This window comes from Acytostelium subglobosum, assembly GCF_000787575.1.
Source record: "Acytostelium subglobosum LB1 DNA, scaffold: scaffold9, whole genome shotgun sequence".
NCBI classification, from domain to species: Eukaryota; Evosea; class Eumycetozoa; order Acytosteliales; family Acytosteliaceae; genus Acytostelium; species Acytostelium subglobosum.
This window is the reverse complement of record NW_012236524.1, coordinates 198,880-215,383: the sequence shown is the minus strand read 5'-3', so window position 1 is coordinate 215,383 and position 16,504 is coordinate 198,880. Positions and strand designations below refer to the sequence as shown.

Below are 16,504 nucleotides of genomic sequence, written 5' to 3'. Positions count from 1 at the left end.
GTTTAATGTCGTAGTTGATTGTAGTTTAATGTATATCGTATCGTATCGTATCTGTATCTGTATCTGTATCTGTATCTGTTATATATTTGAATAAGAATGCAGAGTTGAGGCGAATGACAAATGAAATGAAAAGTGGGAAACGATTCATTCTTTGAACACACTCTGCACACTTTGACAATTTTGGTACTTGATCATTAGTTGATTCACAATTCTATTAGCCTTCAGAGTTGTTAAATGATTTATTTATACTATATTACTGTAAGAGAGATTCGAGGTAAATGTACTAGTTGTCAAAAGGTTAACCAAACAATAGAACTATGGGTATTCAGGGATCTAGAATAATTATAATTGGGCTCAATTTCCCCTTCTCAGGGGCTTGGAGAGGAATTGGCTGAATAAACGGGAGAGTTTGAAGAAATGGAGGAGGATTAATAATTTGGAGTTCCTGGCTAGGACGGAGTGGCTCAACTGGAAAAGGCTGGAGAGGGATTTCTTGAAGTGGAGGTACATTGGTGCCGTTTATTATCTTTGTCTTGAGGTTTTGGTTTGATAAGATAATGTTATTGTTCACAATATTGAGATGGGAATCGAGTTTGTCGATGTTGTTGTTGAGAACATTAATATTGTGACTGAGGGCCATAATTCAATTGTTGATATTATAGCTCATAATGGCGATGTTGGTGTTTAGTATTTTGAGGTTTGTGTTGAGAATATTGATGGTTTTAATTAGATTGTCAAGGTTGTTGTTTATTCCAATTTGGCCTCGATAATAGGTTTGGTTGTCTTGATCACTGAAGTACATTAGTTATTTATGATCTTTCTCTACTCTTCATTTTTCCAACTTACTCATTTTACTCTACAGTAGAGTTCTTTGAGTCTTTGAATGGGTGGTTTAAGTCTGTCATTTCTTCAAAAGTGGAACATAACATAATACTATAAAATACCAGACTAGTCTAATAATAAAGGAGAACTAGACTTGTATTGAAACTGGATTCTCTTTGATTATTGGTGACCTAATCTGGAAAACTTGCCGATGAACTTTATATTTTGTCTTAGAACTTCGAAAATTTGATAGAGATATAGATACAGATAATGAATGACGAGGATGAATCTCAACTTCACAATACAATGCTAAACAGCAGTCTGTTTAGACAGAGTTGGTTGAATCAAAGATCAATGCTCAATCAAACAAACAAGATGGAGTTGTGTCGAGGAGACACTCAATCATCTCCTTCATCATCATCATCGCATGCACTCAAACATCAAATAAGCATGTCTCCTACATCATTCAAGTACTCTCCATTACAACTACAACAACAGCAACAACAACAACAAAGGGATGAGACAATGCATGAGCCAATCCCATTCGAATATGAACAATGCTTACCAACAACATCAAGTAACACAATGATGGACAACAACATGGTCAACGAGAAAATCAATGTCAATGGCAATGGCAATCATAATGAAAATATCAATACTGGTGACAACAACAATAACAATGTACATACAATGACTCATTCGATTGATGATGAAGACTCTGACACTGATGAGATATCTGGAGGTCAGCTGATTGACAATCACACGATAAAGACACATCTGCACCGATCAAACTACTCCAACAACAACAACAACAACAACAAGAGTAAGTCAACTAAGTTGGGATACAATCAATTGGCGTATGGTCTAACTTCAAAGTCCATTCAATCAATCAATCAATCAATCAAAGTTATCAAGTCCAAACATATCAGGTTACTGAAACAAAACAACAAAGAACTGTTGTTGAACAATATATATCATCATCATCATCACCTTCATCATCGTAATATTACACAACATGGTATATTCAAGGAATCAAACAACAACTCATCAGTTGTAGTGCCACCACTGGTGGACAAAGAACCAATGTTCAGCTATCTGCCCGAAGTGCTCGACAGATACCTACACTTCTTTGTCCGTCTATTCATCGTATCAATGATCTTTATCGTCATCATATACTTCTTCAATGCCATTGCCAATGACGTCCAACTAAAATATCAACTACATGCTGCACGTATGTACTCTAAATCCATCCAATCAAACATATGGAACCCTTCCAATCATTAATAACACTCATCCACTCTCATCTCCACAGAACTCCAGAAGGAGATAGAGGCATGCTCCAAGAACTACTTTGATAATAAGTGTTTGCCAGAGACACGACTTCCAGCCATGGTAGACATGTGTGCACAATGGGAGATGTAAGTACATCATTACCTTAACCTCTACAGGAAGTTTGATTCAGGATTGACACCAACCAACCATCAATAGATGTATGAACAAGGATCCATCCTCGTTGCCAAAGTCCAAGTTGTTCGCAGAGTTGGTCTCCGAAGTGTTGGACTCATTGGTAATGAACATGTCATATCGAACGATGATATTCTCACTTGTGGTACTCTGGCTGATTGTTTGGGTTCCAAACAAAGTACTGTCCTCAACCAATAGACCACCATCATCGATCCAACAACAAGCTCATCATCCTCCTACTTCTCCTCATCCTGCCATGCACACTCAATCACTTGACCAACACAATCGACAACAAGATATGAATAATAGTCTTGTTCGTTACTAAAGTCAATTCATTTTATTGATGTTCCATGAACCTTCCTTGTTATTGTTGTTGTTGTTGTTGATATTGTTGATTAGTTAAATAGAGATAGATTGGATTATTCTTTGTTTGGCAATATTCCAGTGTCTTGGATAGTTGAGCGGAACATTCATGACGACGATATGTCCAGAGGAACTCGACGACTGGCATGTGATTGCGTGTGGCAGCCAAATAAAGACTTTGATCCTGCAGGTCAGAGTTGGGTGTAATGAAGAATCTAATGTCACTGGGCAGTCTACTATGAAGGTATTGAATCAACTCCACGTCTCCAACCTTGGCCGACTCATTCAATGTTTGAATACTACATCCTTCCGACCTGTTTTCCACGAGGAATCTGATCATCTCCATGTTTCTCCAACGACATGCTTTGTTGAGTGCCTCACGAGTAGCTCGTTCACCACGCTCATGAAGCAATCGAACGAGTTCGGCGTCGTTACTGGTGGCTGCGATGTCGATCAGCGCGATGTTCGCGGGAGAGGCAAAGCCACCAGCTAGCAATCGATCCAGGACAGCTCGGCGATGTGCATAGTCTTCACGAGTTGGTGTACATTGTCTAACGGCCATCTCGAGTGCACGCGATCCGCCTTCCTGGCGATGTGTCAACAAGAAGTCTATGACGGCCAGATGTCCTCCCGAGGCAGCTCCATCCAATGCCGCGGTGGTTGCGCCTTCGCTGCGATTCATGTGCAAGAATTCGACGATCTCTAGGAACCCTCCAGAGGCTGCTTGATCCATTGCGACGTGTGTAGCGCCATCGGCAATGTTATTGTCATGAAGGTACTTCACGACATTTAGATGACCACGATGAGCGGCTGCATCCAACGCACCACGAGTATTGAGGTTGGTCACATTGTTGTGAAGATACTTGACAACGTCCAGTGCTCCTGCCGTCGCGGCAACGGTGAGTGAGAGGGCAGTGCTCTGACCAGGTGCGTTATCCATCAGATACTTGACTGTTTGAAGGTTGCCACTGAAGCAAGTGCCCTCCAACTCCTCGCCAGTGAACAGAGAGGCGTGATTCTCCAGCAGGTACTTCAAACAATGTAGATGTCCACGCATCGCTGGTGCAATTGGTATACCATCCTCCAACTCATCCTCTGTGAATTTCTGGCCTTGTTGAGTATATCTTTGTTTGAACTCATCTAGATAGCCATAACATAGTAGATCACGTAGACCAAGCTGTTTCCACCTCTTCACATTATACGCATTCTTTCTTCGATGTATCACAGTCACAGCTGAGAATATCCTTCTTCTTAAATATACATTATTGATTAATGATTGAAATATATAGTATTTGTTATTATTGTTATTATTCATTGAGATTGACTAAAGAATGAATGAGCTCGAAGTGAATGTTAAGTGGGTTTGGTCATGCGCCAGGGTGTTTCCTTCAGGAAATTGATCGGAAACGACCGAAGAATGAATGGGGGCAACTTGGTAGTTGATGCCAGATCATCTAATATGTCTGGCGGATACAATTAATATATAATTTGTTTATTTTATTGATCAGAGTTGTCTGAAGCATGCAATGTCATAGATCAAATCCTTCTTTGGCTTGAAAAGTGGATGGATACACATTCGACTGGTTTGAATGCGGATGATATAATGACAGGAGGATGGCTCGATGATCTCTTGTATGAAGCTGAATGGTTGCTTGGACTGCTCGTCGTGGCAGTAGAACCTGACTTCGGTCTGTCGCTGTCCAGGCACCAGATCACACGGCGTGCCATGCTGATAGGTCTTGGCGTAGTAGGGTGGCGGCGTGTTGTCTGGCAACGACGTCTCCTCCTTGTTGTTGTAGCTCTCGATGAATGCTGGGTCGATGCCGCGGACGTGTCCCAGTCGCGTCACCTTGCTCACCACGCCCAGACTGAACTCGGCTTCGACCTTTTCGGCCTTGCCCATGTGGAACTGACGGATGTGCTTGTTGTGACAGTACTCGTATTGCCACCAACCGCCTGGTTTCAGCAGGCATGCGGCCAACTCCATTGGCGCCAGGGCCTCTTCAAAGTCCTCGCTTGTGGGGATCTCCAACCAGGTGTCATCCTCCTCCTCGTCCCTGGGCACTGGGATATAACAGGTGAACTTTGTGCCATTCGCCAGAGTCATTGGCATTACATTGACAACGCCATTCTCTGCCCACGTCTTGTATCTGTCCAACGCTGCACTCTCACCAACAATCACTTCGAACTTTATCGATGACTTTATACTTGGAATCGATGATGCAGTCTTTTGTTGTTTCTTCTTCTCCTCTTCTACCTCCTCTTGTTGTTCTTGTACTTGATCTACATCTACATGTTGTTCTTCAGTATCCTCATTGACAGGATGTTGTTGTTGTTGTTGATGATGTTCAATATGTTGTGGATCAACTGGTTGAGTCTCTTTTACATGTACATCATGTTGATGATGTTGTTCTGGATGTATATGTACATCATGTATATGTTGTTGTTGTTGTAGATGTTGTTGTCTTTGTTGTTCTTCACTTGGTTTGTTATTATCAACAGCTGCATCTGTGGCATATATAATAGAAGTACAAAGGAGTACAAAGGATATTATCAATATTATAGCTAGTTGTCTATAAACTCCTTTCATCTTTCTTTATATCTCATTAAATAATAGTATAGTATTAAATATCTCAATGTACTTCCAAATAGTAATCTAATGTTGGAACTTGACATGATTGTTTGTTGACGCGTCACCTTCAATCTAGCCCTTGCCCTCACTCAAAACCAAGTGTTTCACTTTGAAAACAACTTGTTGACAATCAACCTTTATGCATGTTGAGTAGACTCACTGTGTGTGTTTCAACCAAAGACATAACATTAATATAACAACAGTTAATGAATGACTGACGACTGAACAACCAATGAATTACTAATATCCGGTATGGATACCAATACCAAGTCCAACAAACCCAATGATATGAATGAATGTAGGAACGAACGAACGAAAGAAAGGAGAGGAGGTTGATGAATAAGATAATCCTAAGTCCGATGAATGATCATTCACTCTTTTATCTGTAATACTTTACACTTAGTTATTTAAGTAGTAATAGGAATCGGAAGAGGAATCAATATGTTGATACCCAATCAGATAAAGAGTGGCCATGGGAAAAGTAGATCGACCAGTAGGGGGATAGCTCAAAGACGACTTGATTGAGTGATGACTTCCGGATACCTGCAAAGGATAGTTCATTTAATCAATGCGTGCGTGCGTGCGTTGGTGGCAACAAGTGATTGATGGTGTGATACATCAGTAGACCAGTTGGTTAGGCCTGGTCCCCATGATCATTTGGTTTCTGATTTTTTTCAAGCCAAAATGCAAACAATTGTTGACCTTTTGTTTGTTGGCATGGGCTCCCTCACAATGTTTACCATGTAGGTGTTCTCTTTCTTGTCGTGTGTCTAAGCGTGTGTGGGGTTTGATCACACTCACAATCATTCCACTCTTTGCACGTACATCAACAAACACACACACACACACACACACATAATACGTTGTTCACTATTCTCTTTGCAACTTTAGCCCTTTGCTACTGTCTGCAGCTTACTTACTTCAATCATTCATTCATTAACATTCACTCATTATTCATTCATTCACCTCATTCACACACACACACCTCGCGCACAATCAACTCAGCCCAACTCACTCACTTACTCACTCAATCAATCAATCAATCAATCATCCCAAAGTGATGTTCAATTGCTTGTTATAATAGTGCAATAATACATACATATATACATATTAATAGTTATATAGTTATATATATATATATTAAGGAAAGAAGGAAGGACGATGTCAGCAATGCGAAGCGTGTACATACGTCATGAGGATGACGATGATGATGATGATGATGATGTTATTGATGCACCAAGTATTATGTTACCGACGATACATCAACAGCTAATGCAACAACAACAGTTGGAGAAGGGAGCCGAGCAGTCGATGCAGGTCGATGAGTTTGATGCCGTGAAGGCATTGGTCGACTTTAGATTCTCAGTGGGCTCGGCCACCAGCGATGAAGTGGCCATCGTATCATTCAACGAGCTGTCACTGTCGTCGTCATACTCAAACAACTCGTCGGCGTCGTCATCAGTATCGTCGTCAACATTCTCGTCGACATCATTCTCGTCCACCTCGTACAACTCATCGTCGTCGACCGCCTCGCCGTCGTGCTCATCATTCTCGCACAATGTGCTCAATCACATCGACAGTCGATATCAGCATCATCGTATTCGCGACAACCCCCTGGCGGCATCATGTGATGGAGTCGACTTCTCCACATTCATCTCTCAGAACTATGTACATAAGAAGAAGAATAGTATCAATAGCAGTGGAGGCATACTCAACCCCAATGTCAGTGTCAATGGCAGTGGCAATGGTAGTGGCAGCGGCAACAATAGCAATGGGGGGAGCAGCACGAGCACTCCCATCATTGTGGGACAGAGCGTCAATGGTAGTGGCGGCGTGGTGAGCGGCACTAGTAGCCCCACCAACAGCGCGTTCATCACTTCATCAAACTCATCATCGTTCTCCAACTCCAACTCAAACTCCAATGCCAACTCAAACTCCAACTCCAACTCGGCCCCGACCACGCCAACACTCACACTGATCTGGAAGCAAAAGAGACGAGGACCCAAAGCCAAGCAGGTGAAGGCCGACGAGGACAAGCTACCTTGTCGCCACGAGATCCACAAGTTCCTGGGCGAGACCGACCGCTTCCTCTACAACGTCAAGCAGTCTCGATGTCGACACGAGATGACGCCTCACCGATGTCACGAGGAGGGTCTGGTGTGTCTACCGTGCGATCGCTCGCTGCGAGTCGAGCGCACACCCGATGGCAAGCGACGTATCAAGGAGACACGTGTCAAGTGTCGGTTCGATGGCTGCGACGTGCTCGTCACCCTATCCAATCGTTCGGTGCACGAGAGACGACATCTGGAGCAACAGCAACTGCTGCTTCAACAGCAGCAACAACAACAACAGCTGTCACCCGAGCAACAACAACAACAACTTCTCCAATTGGAACAACAACATCATCAACAATATCAACAGCATCAACAACAACATCTCCAGCTACAACTCCAACAACAACAACTACAACAACAGAAACATCATCATCACCATCAACATCATCAACATGCACCTCAACAACAACAACAACAACAACAACTGCAACAATACCAACAACTGTTGGCAGCCAAAGAAGTATTAATGGATGAAACAACTGCATAAGTGTCCTCCAATGTATCAGTAATAAGCAAGCTGGCTGGTCCACTACCTCCTCCCTTTTTTTTTCCATCATCATCATCATCAGTCAGGTCAGTCGCACACGCACTAGGACTCTAGCTCGGAGCTATCCCACCACATCCATCCATCCATCCATCCATTCCCAATCAATCACCATGGATTCCATCCATCTCCCAAAGTCTCAGTCAATTTCACAATCGATTCAACTATTGAGTCCATTTGCACTTCTTTGTCAAGCCATCCCTCAGTCCCATCATTGCTCTAAAGTTGAAGAAAGTTTAGATCAAACCATACATACATACATCCAATCAATCATACATAGTAACCTATACATTTAGTACATTGATGATTGACCTTGTGTCACATCAATCATTCAATCAATCAATCAATCAATCAATCATTCCCCTACTCTATATATCTCTCAACAACTTATCAAACAATTAATAAACCTTCGACACAATATCAATCATCATTGTCGTCATCCAATCATCAGAAGTGATAATAAGTATCAACCTTAAATTGAGATATTTTATTTATTTAGTACTTTGGGAACCCGATTGTTGGGACCACCAGTGTCGTGCGTGATGAAGACGAGGCTTTGCTCACTCATAATCGATCACCCTAAAGCCGAAATTTCCAATTTGGATTCACAACTGCAAGACGCACTCACACACATACTTCTCCAACTTCAACGTCATTCTACACTCACTTGGCTTGCCAGATAATAGAAAGAGATAACTTGTTTAATATATATATATATTTATAACAACATACTTATATCAACAATCAAATTAATCAAACAATGTTGTCAAGATCAATTGTGAACTACTCAAAGCTTTCAAACGTACGTTTGAAGAAGTGATGATGATGTACACTTCATCACTCATTCATTCACTTTGCTTGCTAACACACATGTTGATCATATATATAGTCTATTAGATACTTCCACTCAACAGCATTGAAGGGAGATGATGTTGTCATTGTCGCTGCCAATCGTACCGCTATCGGTTCGATCGGAGGTGCTTTGTCATCAATCCCAGGCCCAAAGCTTCAGTCAATCACCATTCAGGACGCCTTGAAGCGTGCTAACTTGAAGCCAACTGACGTCGACGAGGTCATCATTGGTAACGTCATCTCATCCAACTTGGGTCAGGCCCCAGCTCGCCAGTGCGCCATCGGTGCTGGTCTGCCACACAGCGTCATCTGTACCACCATCAACAAAGTCTGCTCATCGGGTATGAAGGCTGTCATGCTCGGTGCCCAGTCCATTCTGCTCGGTCAGTCCAAGGTGGTCGTCGCCGGAGGCTTCGAGTCCATGTCCAACGTACCATACTACGTCGACAAGATGCGTTACGGTGCCAAGTACGGCAACACCACCATGGTCGACGGTCTCGTCAAGGACGGTCTGTCCGACGCCTACGACAACTCTGCCATGGGTGTCTGCGGAGACGACTGCTCAAAGAAGCTCAACATCACCAGAAAGGACAACGACGAGTTCTGCGTCCAATCCTACAACAAGGCTATCGCCTCGGCCAAGAACGGCGAGTTTGCCGACGAGATCGTCGAGGTTGTCATCCCACAGAAGGGTGGCGCTGATCTCATCGTCAAGGAGGACGAGGAGCCAAAGAAGGTCAAGTACGACAAGATCCCAACCCTCAAGCCCGCCTTCACCAAGGAGGGTGTGCTCACTGCCGCCAACTCATCAAAGTTGAACGACGGTGCCGCCACCATCATCCTGATGGCCGCCTCGCGCGCAAAGGAGCTCGGAATCAAGCCATTGGCTCAGATCATTGGTTTCGCTGATGCCGAGCAGGCACCAATCGAGTTCCCAACCGCCCCCGCCCTGGCCATCCCCAAGGCCCTCAAGACTGCAGGTCTCACCATGGAGGACGTCGACTTCTTTGAGATCAACGAGGCTTTCGCCTGTGTGCCATTGGCCAACGCCAAGCTGCTGAGCATCAACCCAGCCAAGCTCAACGTTCTCGGAGGTGCAGTTGCCATGGGTCACCCAATCGGTTCATCTGGCGCTCGTATCATCACTACTCTTACCAACATCCTCCACAGAAAGGGTGGTTCAATCGGTGTTGCCGCCATTTGCAATGGAGGTGGTGGTGCTTCAGCAGTTGTCATCAAGAAGCTCTAAATATTTAAATTAAATAAATAATAAATAATTAATAATAATAATAATAATAATGATATTTATCAAGGTGGGGCGAGGGGTAGGCAAGGACACAATGTTAGAGTCGGGAAATGTGATTGATGGACTTCACTTCGATAGAATGGTCTTCGATTTTTTTTGATCAGGTTATATGAAAAATGACAATTCTGATGGAACAGGGAACGTCAAATTTCGGGCATCTGTCCATCAATCGATCAAAAATATGTTCGATTGATATCCTATATAATCCATTGTCAAATGACATAATATAACATCAAATAATAATACAACTATCAATCAAATAATTAATTAAATATTATCAATCAATCAATCAATCAAACAAATAATGTCTCAAAACAACTCAAACTCAGACCTCATCAATGAAGGAAAGCCATACCTGTTTTATGGATGCGGTACTACCAATCCATGGAAGATAAAGATAATGTTTGATGAACTTGGAATTGATTACAAGTACGAGGAGATTGAGATATTCAATGACGAGAATCCAAAGAAGATTGAATTCAAGAAGACCTTCCCAAATGGAAAGGTACCAGCCATCATTGACTATACAGTCAGTCCACCACTACCAATATTCGAATCGGGTGCCATCCTACTCTACCTTGCTGCCAAGCATGGCAAGTTCCTTCCAGATATCAAGACCAACCCTCGTGAGCATGCTGACGTTCTCCAATGGTTGGCATGGCAGATCTCGGGCCTGGGTCCAATGAATGGCCAATACACCTACTTCTCATGCTTTGCTCCAGAGGCAGTGCCAGCCGCTGAGGACAGGTACTACAAGGAGACTGATAGATTGTACACAGTGTTGGATCAACAATTGAATGATAAGGAGTGGATTGCTGGTGGTCAGTTCTCCATCGCAGACATGGCAGTGTATGCATGGGCGATATACATTCGCGAAGGATTCCTTCCACATCATGAGAAGTATCCAAATGTTATGAGATGGTTGGATCGTATGAACCAGAGACCATCAATCGCCAAACATCTTCCTACAATTATGGACCCACTTGCTGAAGAGATCGAACATCTCAAGCATGCCGGTACCTATCGCATCAAGTTCTAGATCTAAAATAAATCAACTTGGTCAGTTTGATCAACTTGGAATAATCATATCCAGTGTATTTTCAACTATGATCAAATTTTTCCAAGTATGAAGTATTTCCAAAATGTTAGCTGGTCTATGATCATTAAAACATTACCCTGAACAATGGTGAAACACAAACCAACATATAAACAGATAAAGTACCATGGTCAACCAACAAAGTATTCCTAAATCTTTGTTCAAAGAATTAGTTTTTGATGTTTGACTGAGGACCAAACTTTTCCACACATTTTGATCATTGTGGTCCTCTTTGTCGCTCTCCCAATCACCATCACACTCACCACAAGTGACAACATAAATCTTTACCGTTCTTACTCTAACTCTTACACTTACTCTATCTCTCTCTCTTTCTTTATTATTACATAATAATAATAATAATAATAACAAAACAACATAAACATGGGCAAGTCAATGTCAAGATTGTTCAAGAAGAGCAAGGACATCAGAGTTCTGATGTTGGGTCTAGATGCAGCTGGCAAAACATCATTGCTCTATTGGTTGAAGCTTAAAGAGACTGTACCAAGCATACCTACAGTTGGATTCACAGTCGAAACAATATACTTTCAGAATCTAGTCTTCACTGTTTGGGTATGTCACATGATACATGTGATCACTCAATCAATCAATCAATCACTTACAAACAGTCACTCAACTGATACGCATAACAGGATGTCGGTGGACAGGATAAGATACGTAACCTATGGAGACATTACTATGTTGGAACACAGGTATTGATCTATGTCGTGGATAGTAGTGATAGAGAACGTATGGAAGAGTCAAAGCAACAATTATATAGAGTACTGAATGATCCTGAAATGAGAGGTATGTTCATAGATGGTCATCTGATGTTTGATTGGCACCTCAATCACTCAATCACTAACTCACTCGGTCAATCAATCAATCAATCAAACAATATAGAACCAATATTATTAGTGTATGCCAATAAGTGTGATTTGCCAGGTGCGATGACAACAGAGGAGATTGCAACAACGATGGGACTGCAACAGTTGGAAAACAGAAAGTGGAATGTAATGGCATCATGCGCTATCACTGGACAGGGTGTGGAGGATGGTCTGGCATGGCTGGCGAGTCAAATGAGCGCTCAATCAGCAACAGCAACCGCCGCCAAGAAAGGCAAGGAGAAAAGCAGGAAAGGACATTAGTCATGTCCCCAACCAATTAACTTATCATATAATTCAGATCGCGAGCTTCCCCAGCACACATTGCCAAGGCCCTCTGTAGCAGCTGCTGATCAGTGTAATAATAATAATAATAATAGTAGTAGTACTTTAGATCTCAAATGATGGTGTAGATTGTATATTCTTTGGATTGGATTGGATTGGATTAAAGTTGGATAATACAAGATGAGTTGATCGTGCGAATTGATTGATTGATTGATTGATGGGTTTGGATGGATGGAAGGCCAGTGGAGTCTTCCAGAGTTCCATCTCCTCCATGTCCAGTACTGTATATACCATTGTTGTTGTTGTATTTGTCTTTTTAGGCTATCTTTGTAAACTTCTTTCTGTAGTATCTCTTCCTGGCAGTCTTTGCGCCCATTGTGAATGCTCCACCCATGACAAAGTATGCCAGTTTGGAATCCTAAAGAAGAAGTACATGTTAATATTTATAAGGTATAATCATTGATTAATCATAGCTAACATACCATTATGCTTCCCATCCAACTTCTCTCCTCAACCCTTTGATCGTGTACTTGTTGTTGCTGTTGCTGTTGTTGTGGTTGAGGTGGAGGTGGTCTTTGTGGAGGCTGTTGTTTCTCAGTTGGTGGTGTTCTTCTTTGTTGTTGCTGCTGTTGTTGCTGTTGTTGTTGTTGTTGTTGTTGCTGCTGCTGCTGTTGTTGTTGTTGCTGCTGCTGTTGTTGCTGTTGCTGCTGTGGTGGAGTGTCAACTGGCTTTGGGTTGAATGGGTATGGTTGAGCTTGGATACTAAGGAATCCCTTCTCTAAGAATTTAAGCATAGAGTCAACAGTCCTATCACCATAGAACTCATACAAGTTACCATCGAACAACCTTCATAGGTTTGATAAACATTAGAACATGAACTTTTCATCAAAATAAGATAAGGATATAACTTACAGTTTGATAGTTGGATATGAGACAACACCGAAACGTTTAAGATGTGATGGATCGAGAATACAGTCGAGTTTGGCAAATTGGACATGATCCTTGAGGATGACAGCCAACTCATTGTAGACTGGAAGGAACTTTTGAGTGTGTGGACACCATGGTGCATAGAACAGCAACATCCAAACACCCTTGCTGACGTACTCATCCATGTTGTTACCTAACAATTCAAACATATTAGGAGGTGGCTGTGGCTGTTCCATTTGTGTTGGTGTCACTGCTTGTTGTTGTTGTTGAGGTGGAGGTGGTTGTTGTTGTTGTTGTTGTTGTTGCGCCAATACATTGTTAAAAGATATTAAAGCTGTTATTAACAGTAATAATAGTATTATTCTATTATTATTTCCCATGATTGGTATATTATATTAGATAGAAGCTTAATAATTATATAATAATAATAATAATAATAATAATAATAATAATAATAATAAAGGGAAAGGAAGAAGTGGATACGCATGCTTCACAAAACATACATCATCACATACATCACCATAGATGGTCAATCCAAACTAACCATTAATCAATGCTGCTGAGCCTGCTCAGGAGAGGTAGAACCAAACAATCATAATCGAATAACAAGAGGTAAAATTAGTTCATTAGTTCATCACTAAGCAAGCAAACAAGTAAGCATCCATCTGGCATCAGCATCAGCAGTGGCATCCACATCAACACTCTAAAGTACAAGTACTAGTATATGATGCATATATGTATGTCCATATATACGTATAACATTTGGTATTCAAACTTATTTGTGTGTGTGTATGTGATTGATTGAGTGAGTGAGCGAGTGAGTGAGTGAAGTGGTAACAGTGAGCTCACTTGATTCAAACAACAAGAGAGAGGGTGTGAAAGAGAGAGAGAGTGAATGATTGAACGTGGTGGTTGTTGATTGTGTCATGCATGCTGTTGAGTTGCTTGTTTGGATTGCTTGTTGAATAGATGGATGGAGTAATCATCTACATTATCTCCGAGTCTTTCAATCATGCCAAATATCTATCTATCTATCTAACAATTCTGTCTGTATTCTGTTTCGCTACCAGTAAATTTCAACATCGATCAGATCGCAACTTATTGAATGAGTGATTGAAAGAATGAAAGAATGAATGAATGCCAATGCTGCTGTAGCTGTTGTTGTTTTTGTGTTGTATAATCTCGGTCATGTCCTACAAGAGTCGAGTAAAAAGGCATGGGTGTCGCAGCCTGTTTATTTCTGGGCCTTTCTGTTGAAAGTGGCCATCTCGTCTCTCTTCTTCTTTCCAGCCTGAATGGATCCAAGCTATATTGTGATTGATTAAGTTGATTGTATGAGTTAGAGAGTCTGTCGATCGACTACACAACGATGTGTCCATCTCTTCTGTCCAAAATGCTAAACAAACCTTCTTCTTGGCGACCTTGAGGGCACGCTTATCCAAACCAGACTTCAACAACTCTTGAATTCTGCGCTCGTATGGGGCGAAACCAGCGACCTCACGGATGATGTCACGGACAGCAGCGACTCTCTTGGTGACGAGCTATAAAGAGTGATTGTGTGATGGTTCGATGTGTGAGTCGACGTTATCCTGGATGTCTATCATCTTCTGTCTATTCCAATCCAACGATCTATATCTTCAATCAATCAAGTAATCCTCAATCCTCAATCCTCAATCCTAGATATCGATACATACTCCCTTCTTGAAGGAGCTGGCTGGTCTGCGTGGGGTGGTGATGTGACCCTTGTTGAATCCCTTGGCGATTCCGGATCTCTTGGCAAGTGCAACCTCTGACATGATTCGAAATGTGATGTAGGTATGTAGGTATATACAACGCTTTGAATGGTGAAAGTATGAACGAGTGTCAATGCACGAACCCAAGTATCCAGCCCACTCACTCGCCAGAGTCATACACGCATTCACACACTTTAATCTAAATAAATCAAAATTAGTTTGACGAACAATGTAATAACGTTACACGATTTTGATGGGTTGTGTTGATCAAAAGTCAATAAAAACGAACGACAACAATATTAATGTTTGTGTGTTATTCTTTCATTTCATTCAACTTTACATTATATACATACATACACATACACACATATTTCTTAAAGATGAGAAAGCTAACAGAGGAAGAGACCAAGGTGTTCTTTGAGAAGATTATCAAATTGTACGAATCATCATACCGATCATAACTTGATATTGACGAATATTTATTCGATCGAATCATGTGATCAATAACAATGTGTCACGTGATATTGTCACGTGATACACGATAATTGGAAATACCAATACTAACATATGATATCATATAGTATTGGAAAGAATATAGCATTGTTGGTAGAGAGAAGAGATGAACCACATTGTTTTAGAGTACAGAAGAATAAAGTATATTATATCAGTGAGGAGATAATGAAGAAGGCACAGAATATACCAAGGGATTCACTGGCAAGTCTAGGTGTTTGCTTTGGAAAGTTTACAAAGACAAATAAGTTCAGACTGCAAGTAACATGTTTGGACTATCTGGCACAGTATGCAAAGGTATGTTATCATCATCCTACATACATACTACAGGATGAGATCACTAACCATTTGGATACACTTTAGTATAAGGTATGGGTGAAGCCACAATCAGAGATGTCTTGGATGTATGGAAACAACTTGTTGAAGGCTGGTCTGGGTAGAATCACAGAGGACACTCCACAGTATGTAGTAGTTTGGATGGACATAAATTGGAAAGACAGTGAGGATATGTTCTAACATCCAACATTAATGTCATAATCATATAGGAATCAAGGTGTAGTGTTATACTCAATGAGTGATATCCCAATTGGATTTGGAGTTACTGCGAGATCGACGGCAGAATGCAGAAAGCTGGAACCAACTGCTTTGGTAGTCTATCACATTTGCGATGTTGGAGAGTATCTTCGTGATGAGGATACGCTGTTCTAAATAAAGCAGGCGATATTACAATCAAGCAATTGAGGTCTTTCTTTGGATACACATGTTGAGTTATTATTTATTATGACTTAACTAACAAAGAATAAGTGTTGGTTGATGGTACTGCATCTGCTGCGGTTCGATGAGGAGTGGGAACATGAGACATCTTGGCCGAACAGGTGGTCTTTGCTGGTGTTGCGGAGTATTAGGTAGGGTGGATGGATGATGTTGTTGAATGGTTGGAATGATTGATTGAGTTGGTGAGGCGGTGGGTCATCT

The 16,504-nt window shown here is 41.6% G+C and overlaps 10 protein-coding genes across 10 annotated transcripts; 6 read left to right on the top strand and 4 right to left on the bottom strand.

Moving 5' to 3' along the window:
* Positions 1-1,272: 1,272 nt before the first annotated feature.
* On the top strand, positions 1,273-2,611 carry SAMD00019534_049890 (hypothetical protein; the record flags this gene model as incomplete). Its single annotated transcript, XM_012899460.1, has 4 exons — positions 1,273-1,645; positions 1,730-2,053; positions 2,135-2,240; positions 2,311-2,611. The coding sequence occupies 4 exons, from the start codon at positions 1,273-1,275 to the stop codon at positions 2,609-2,611; spliced, it is 1,104 nt and encodes a 367-aa protein (XP_012754914.1).
* Positions 2,612-2,653: 42 nt separating this feature from the next.
* On the bottom strand, positions 2,654-3,964 carry SAMD00019534_049880 (hypothetical protein; the record flags this gene model as incomplete). Its single annotated transcript, XM_012899459.1, has 1 exon — positions 2,654-3,964. A coding segment is annotated over one exon (1,311 nt), but the record flags the coding sequence as incomplete, so codon positions are not given.
* A 189-nt stretch (positions 3,965-4,153) lies between these two features.
* On the bottom strand, positions 4,154-5,239 carry SAMD00019534_049870 (hypothetical protein; the record flags this gene model as incomplete). The annotated part of the gene is made up of 1 exon (XM_012899458.1): positions 4,154-5,239. The coding sequence occupies one exon, from the start codon at positions 5,237-5,239 to the stop codon at positions 4,154-4,156; it is 1,086 nt and encodes a 361-aa protein (XP_012754912.1).
* A 1,314-nt stretch (positions 5,240-6,553) lies between these two features.
* SAMD00019534_049860 (hypothetical protein) lies at positions 6,554-7,882 on the top strand (the record flags this gene model as incomplete). Its single annotated transcript, XM_012899457.1, has 1 exon — positions 6,554-7,882. One exon carries the CDS (start codon positions 6,554-6,556, stop codon positions 7,880-7,882), a length of 1,329 nt encoding a protein of 442 aa, XP_012754911.1.
* Positions 7,883-8,699: 817 nt separating this feature from the next.
* SAMD00019534_049850 (hypothetical protein) lies at positions 8,700-10,040 on the top strand (the record flags this gene model as incomplete). The annotated part of the gene is made up of 2 exons (XM_012899456.1): positions 8,700-8,741; positions 8,829-10,040. The coding sequence occupies 2 exons, from the start codon at positions 8,700-8,702 to the stop codon at positions 10,038-10,040; spliced, it is 1,254 nt and encodes a 417-aa protein (XP_012754910.1).
* Positions 10,041-10,401: 361 nt separating this feature from the next.
* On the top strand, positions 10,402-11,136 carry SAMD00019534_049840 (hypothetical protein; the record flags this gene model as incomplete). The annotated part of the gene is made up of 1 exon (XM_012899455.1): positions 10,402-11,136. The coding sequence occupies one exon, from the start codon at positions 10,402-10,404 to the stop codon at positions 11,134-11,136; it is 735 nt and encodes a 244-aa protein (XP_012754909.1).
* A 423-nt stretch (positions 11,137-11,559) lies between these two features.
* Positions 11,560-12,332, top strand: SAMD00019534_049830 (hypothetical protein; the record flags this gene model as incomplete). Its single annotated transcript, XM_012899454.1, has 3 exons — positions 11,560-11,763; positions 11,844-11,997; positions 12,094-12,332. Coding segments are annotated over 3 exons (597 nt in total), but the record flags the coding sequence as incomplete, so codon positions are not given.
* Positions 12,333-12,675: 343 nt separating this feature from the next.
* SAMD00019534_049820 (hypothetical protein) lies at positions 12,676-13,666 on the bottom strand (the record flags this gene model as incomplete). Its single annotated transcript, XM_012899453.1, has 3 exons — positions 12,676-12,777; positions 12,842-13,205; positions 13,272-13,666. 3 exons carry the CDS (start codon positions 13,664-13,666, stop codon positions 12,676-12,678), a joined length of 861 nt encoding a protein of 286 aa, XP_012754907.1.
* An 854-nt stretch (positions 13,667-14,520) lies between these two features.
* Positions 14,521-15,082, bottom strand: SAMD00019534_049810 (hypothetical protein; the record flags this gene model as incomplete). Its single annotated transcript, XM_012899452.1, has 3 exons — positions 14,521-14,592; positions 14,693-14,827; positions 14,981-15,082. The coding sequence occupies 3 exons, from the start codon at positions 15,080-15,082 to the stop codon at positions 14,521-14,523; spliced, it is 309 nt and encodes a 102-aa protein (XP_012754906.1).
* Positions 15,083-15,399: 317 nt separating this feature from the next.
* Positions 15,400-16,231, top strand: SAMD00019534_049800 (hypothetical protein; the record flags this gene model as incomplete). The annotated part of the gene is made up of 4 exons (XM_012899451.1): positions 15,400-15,455; positions 15,601-15,826; positions 15,893-15,990; positions 16,075-16,231. Coding segments are annotated over 4 exons (537 nt in total), but the record flags the coding sequence as incomplete, so codon positions are not given.
* Positions 16,232-16,504: the final 273 nt, after the last annotated feature.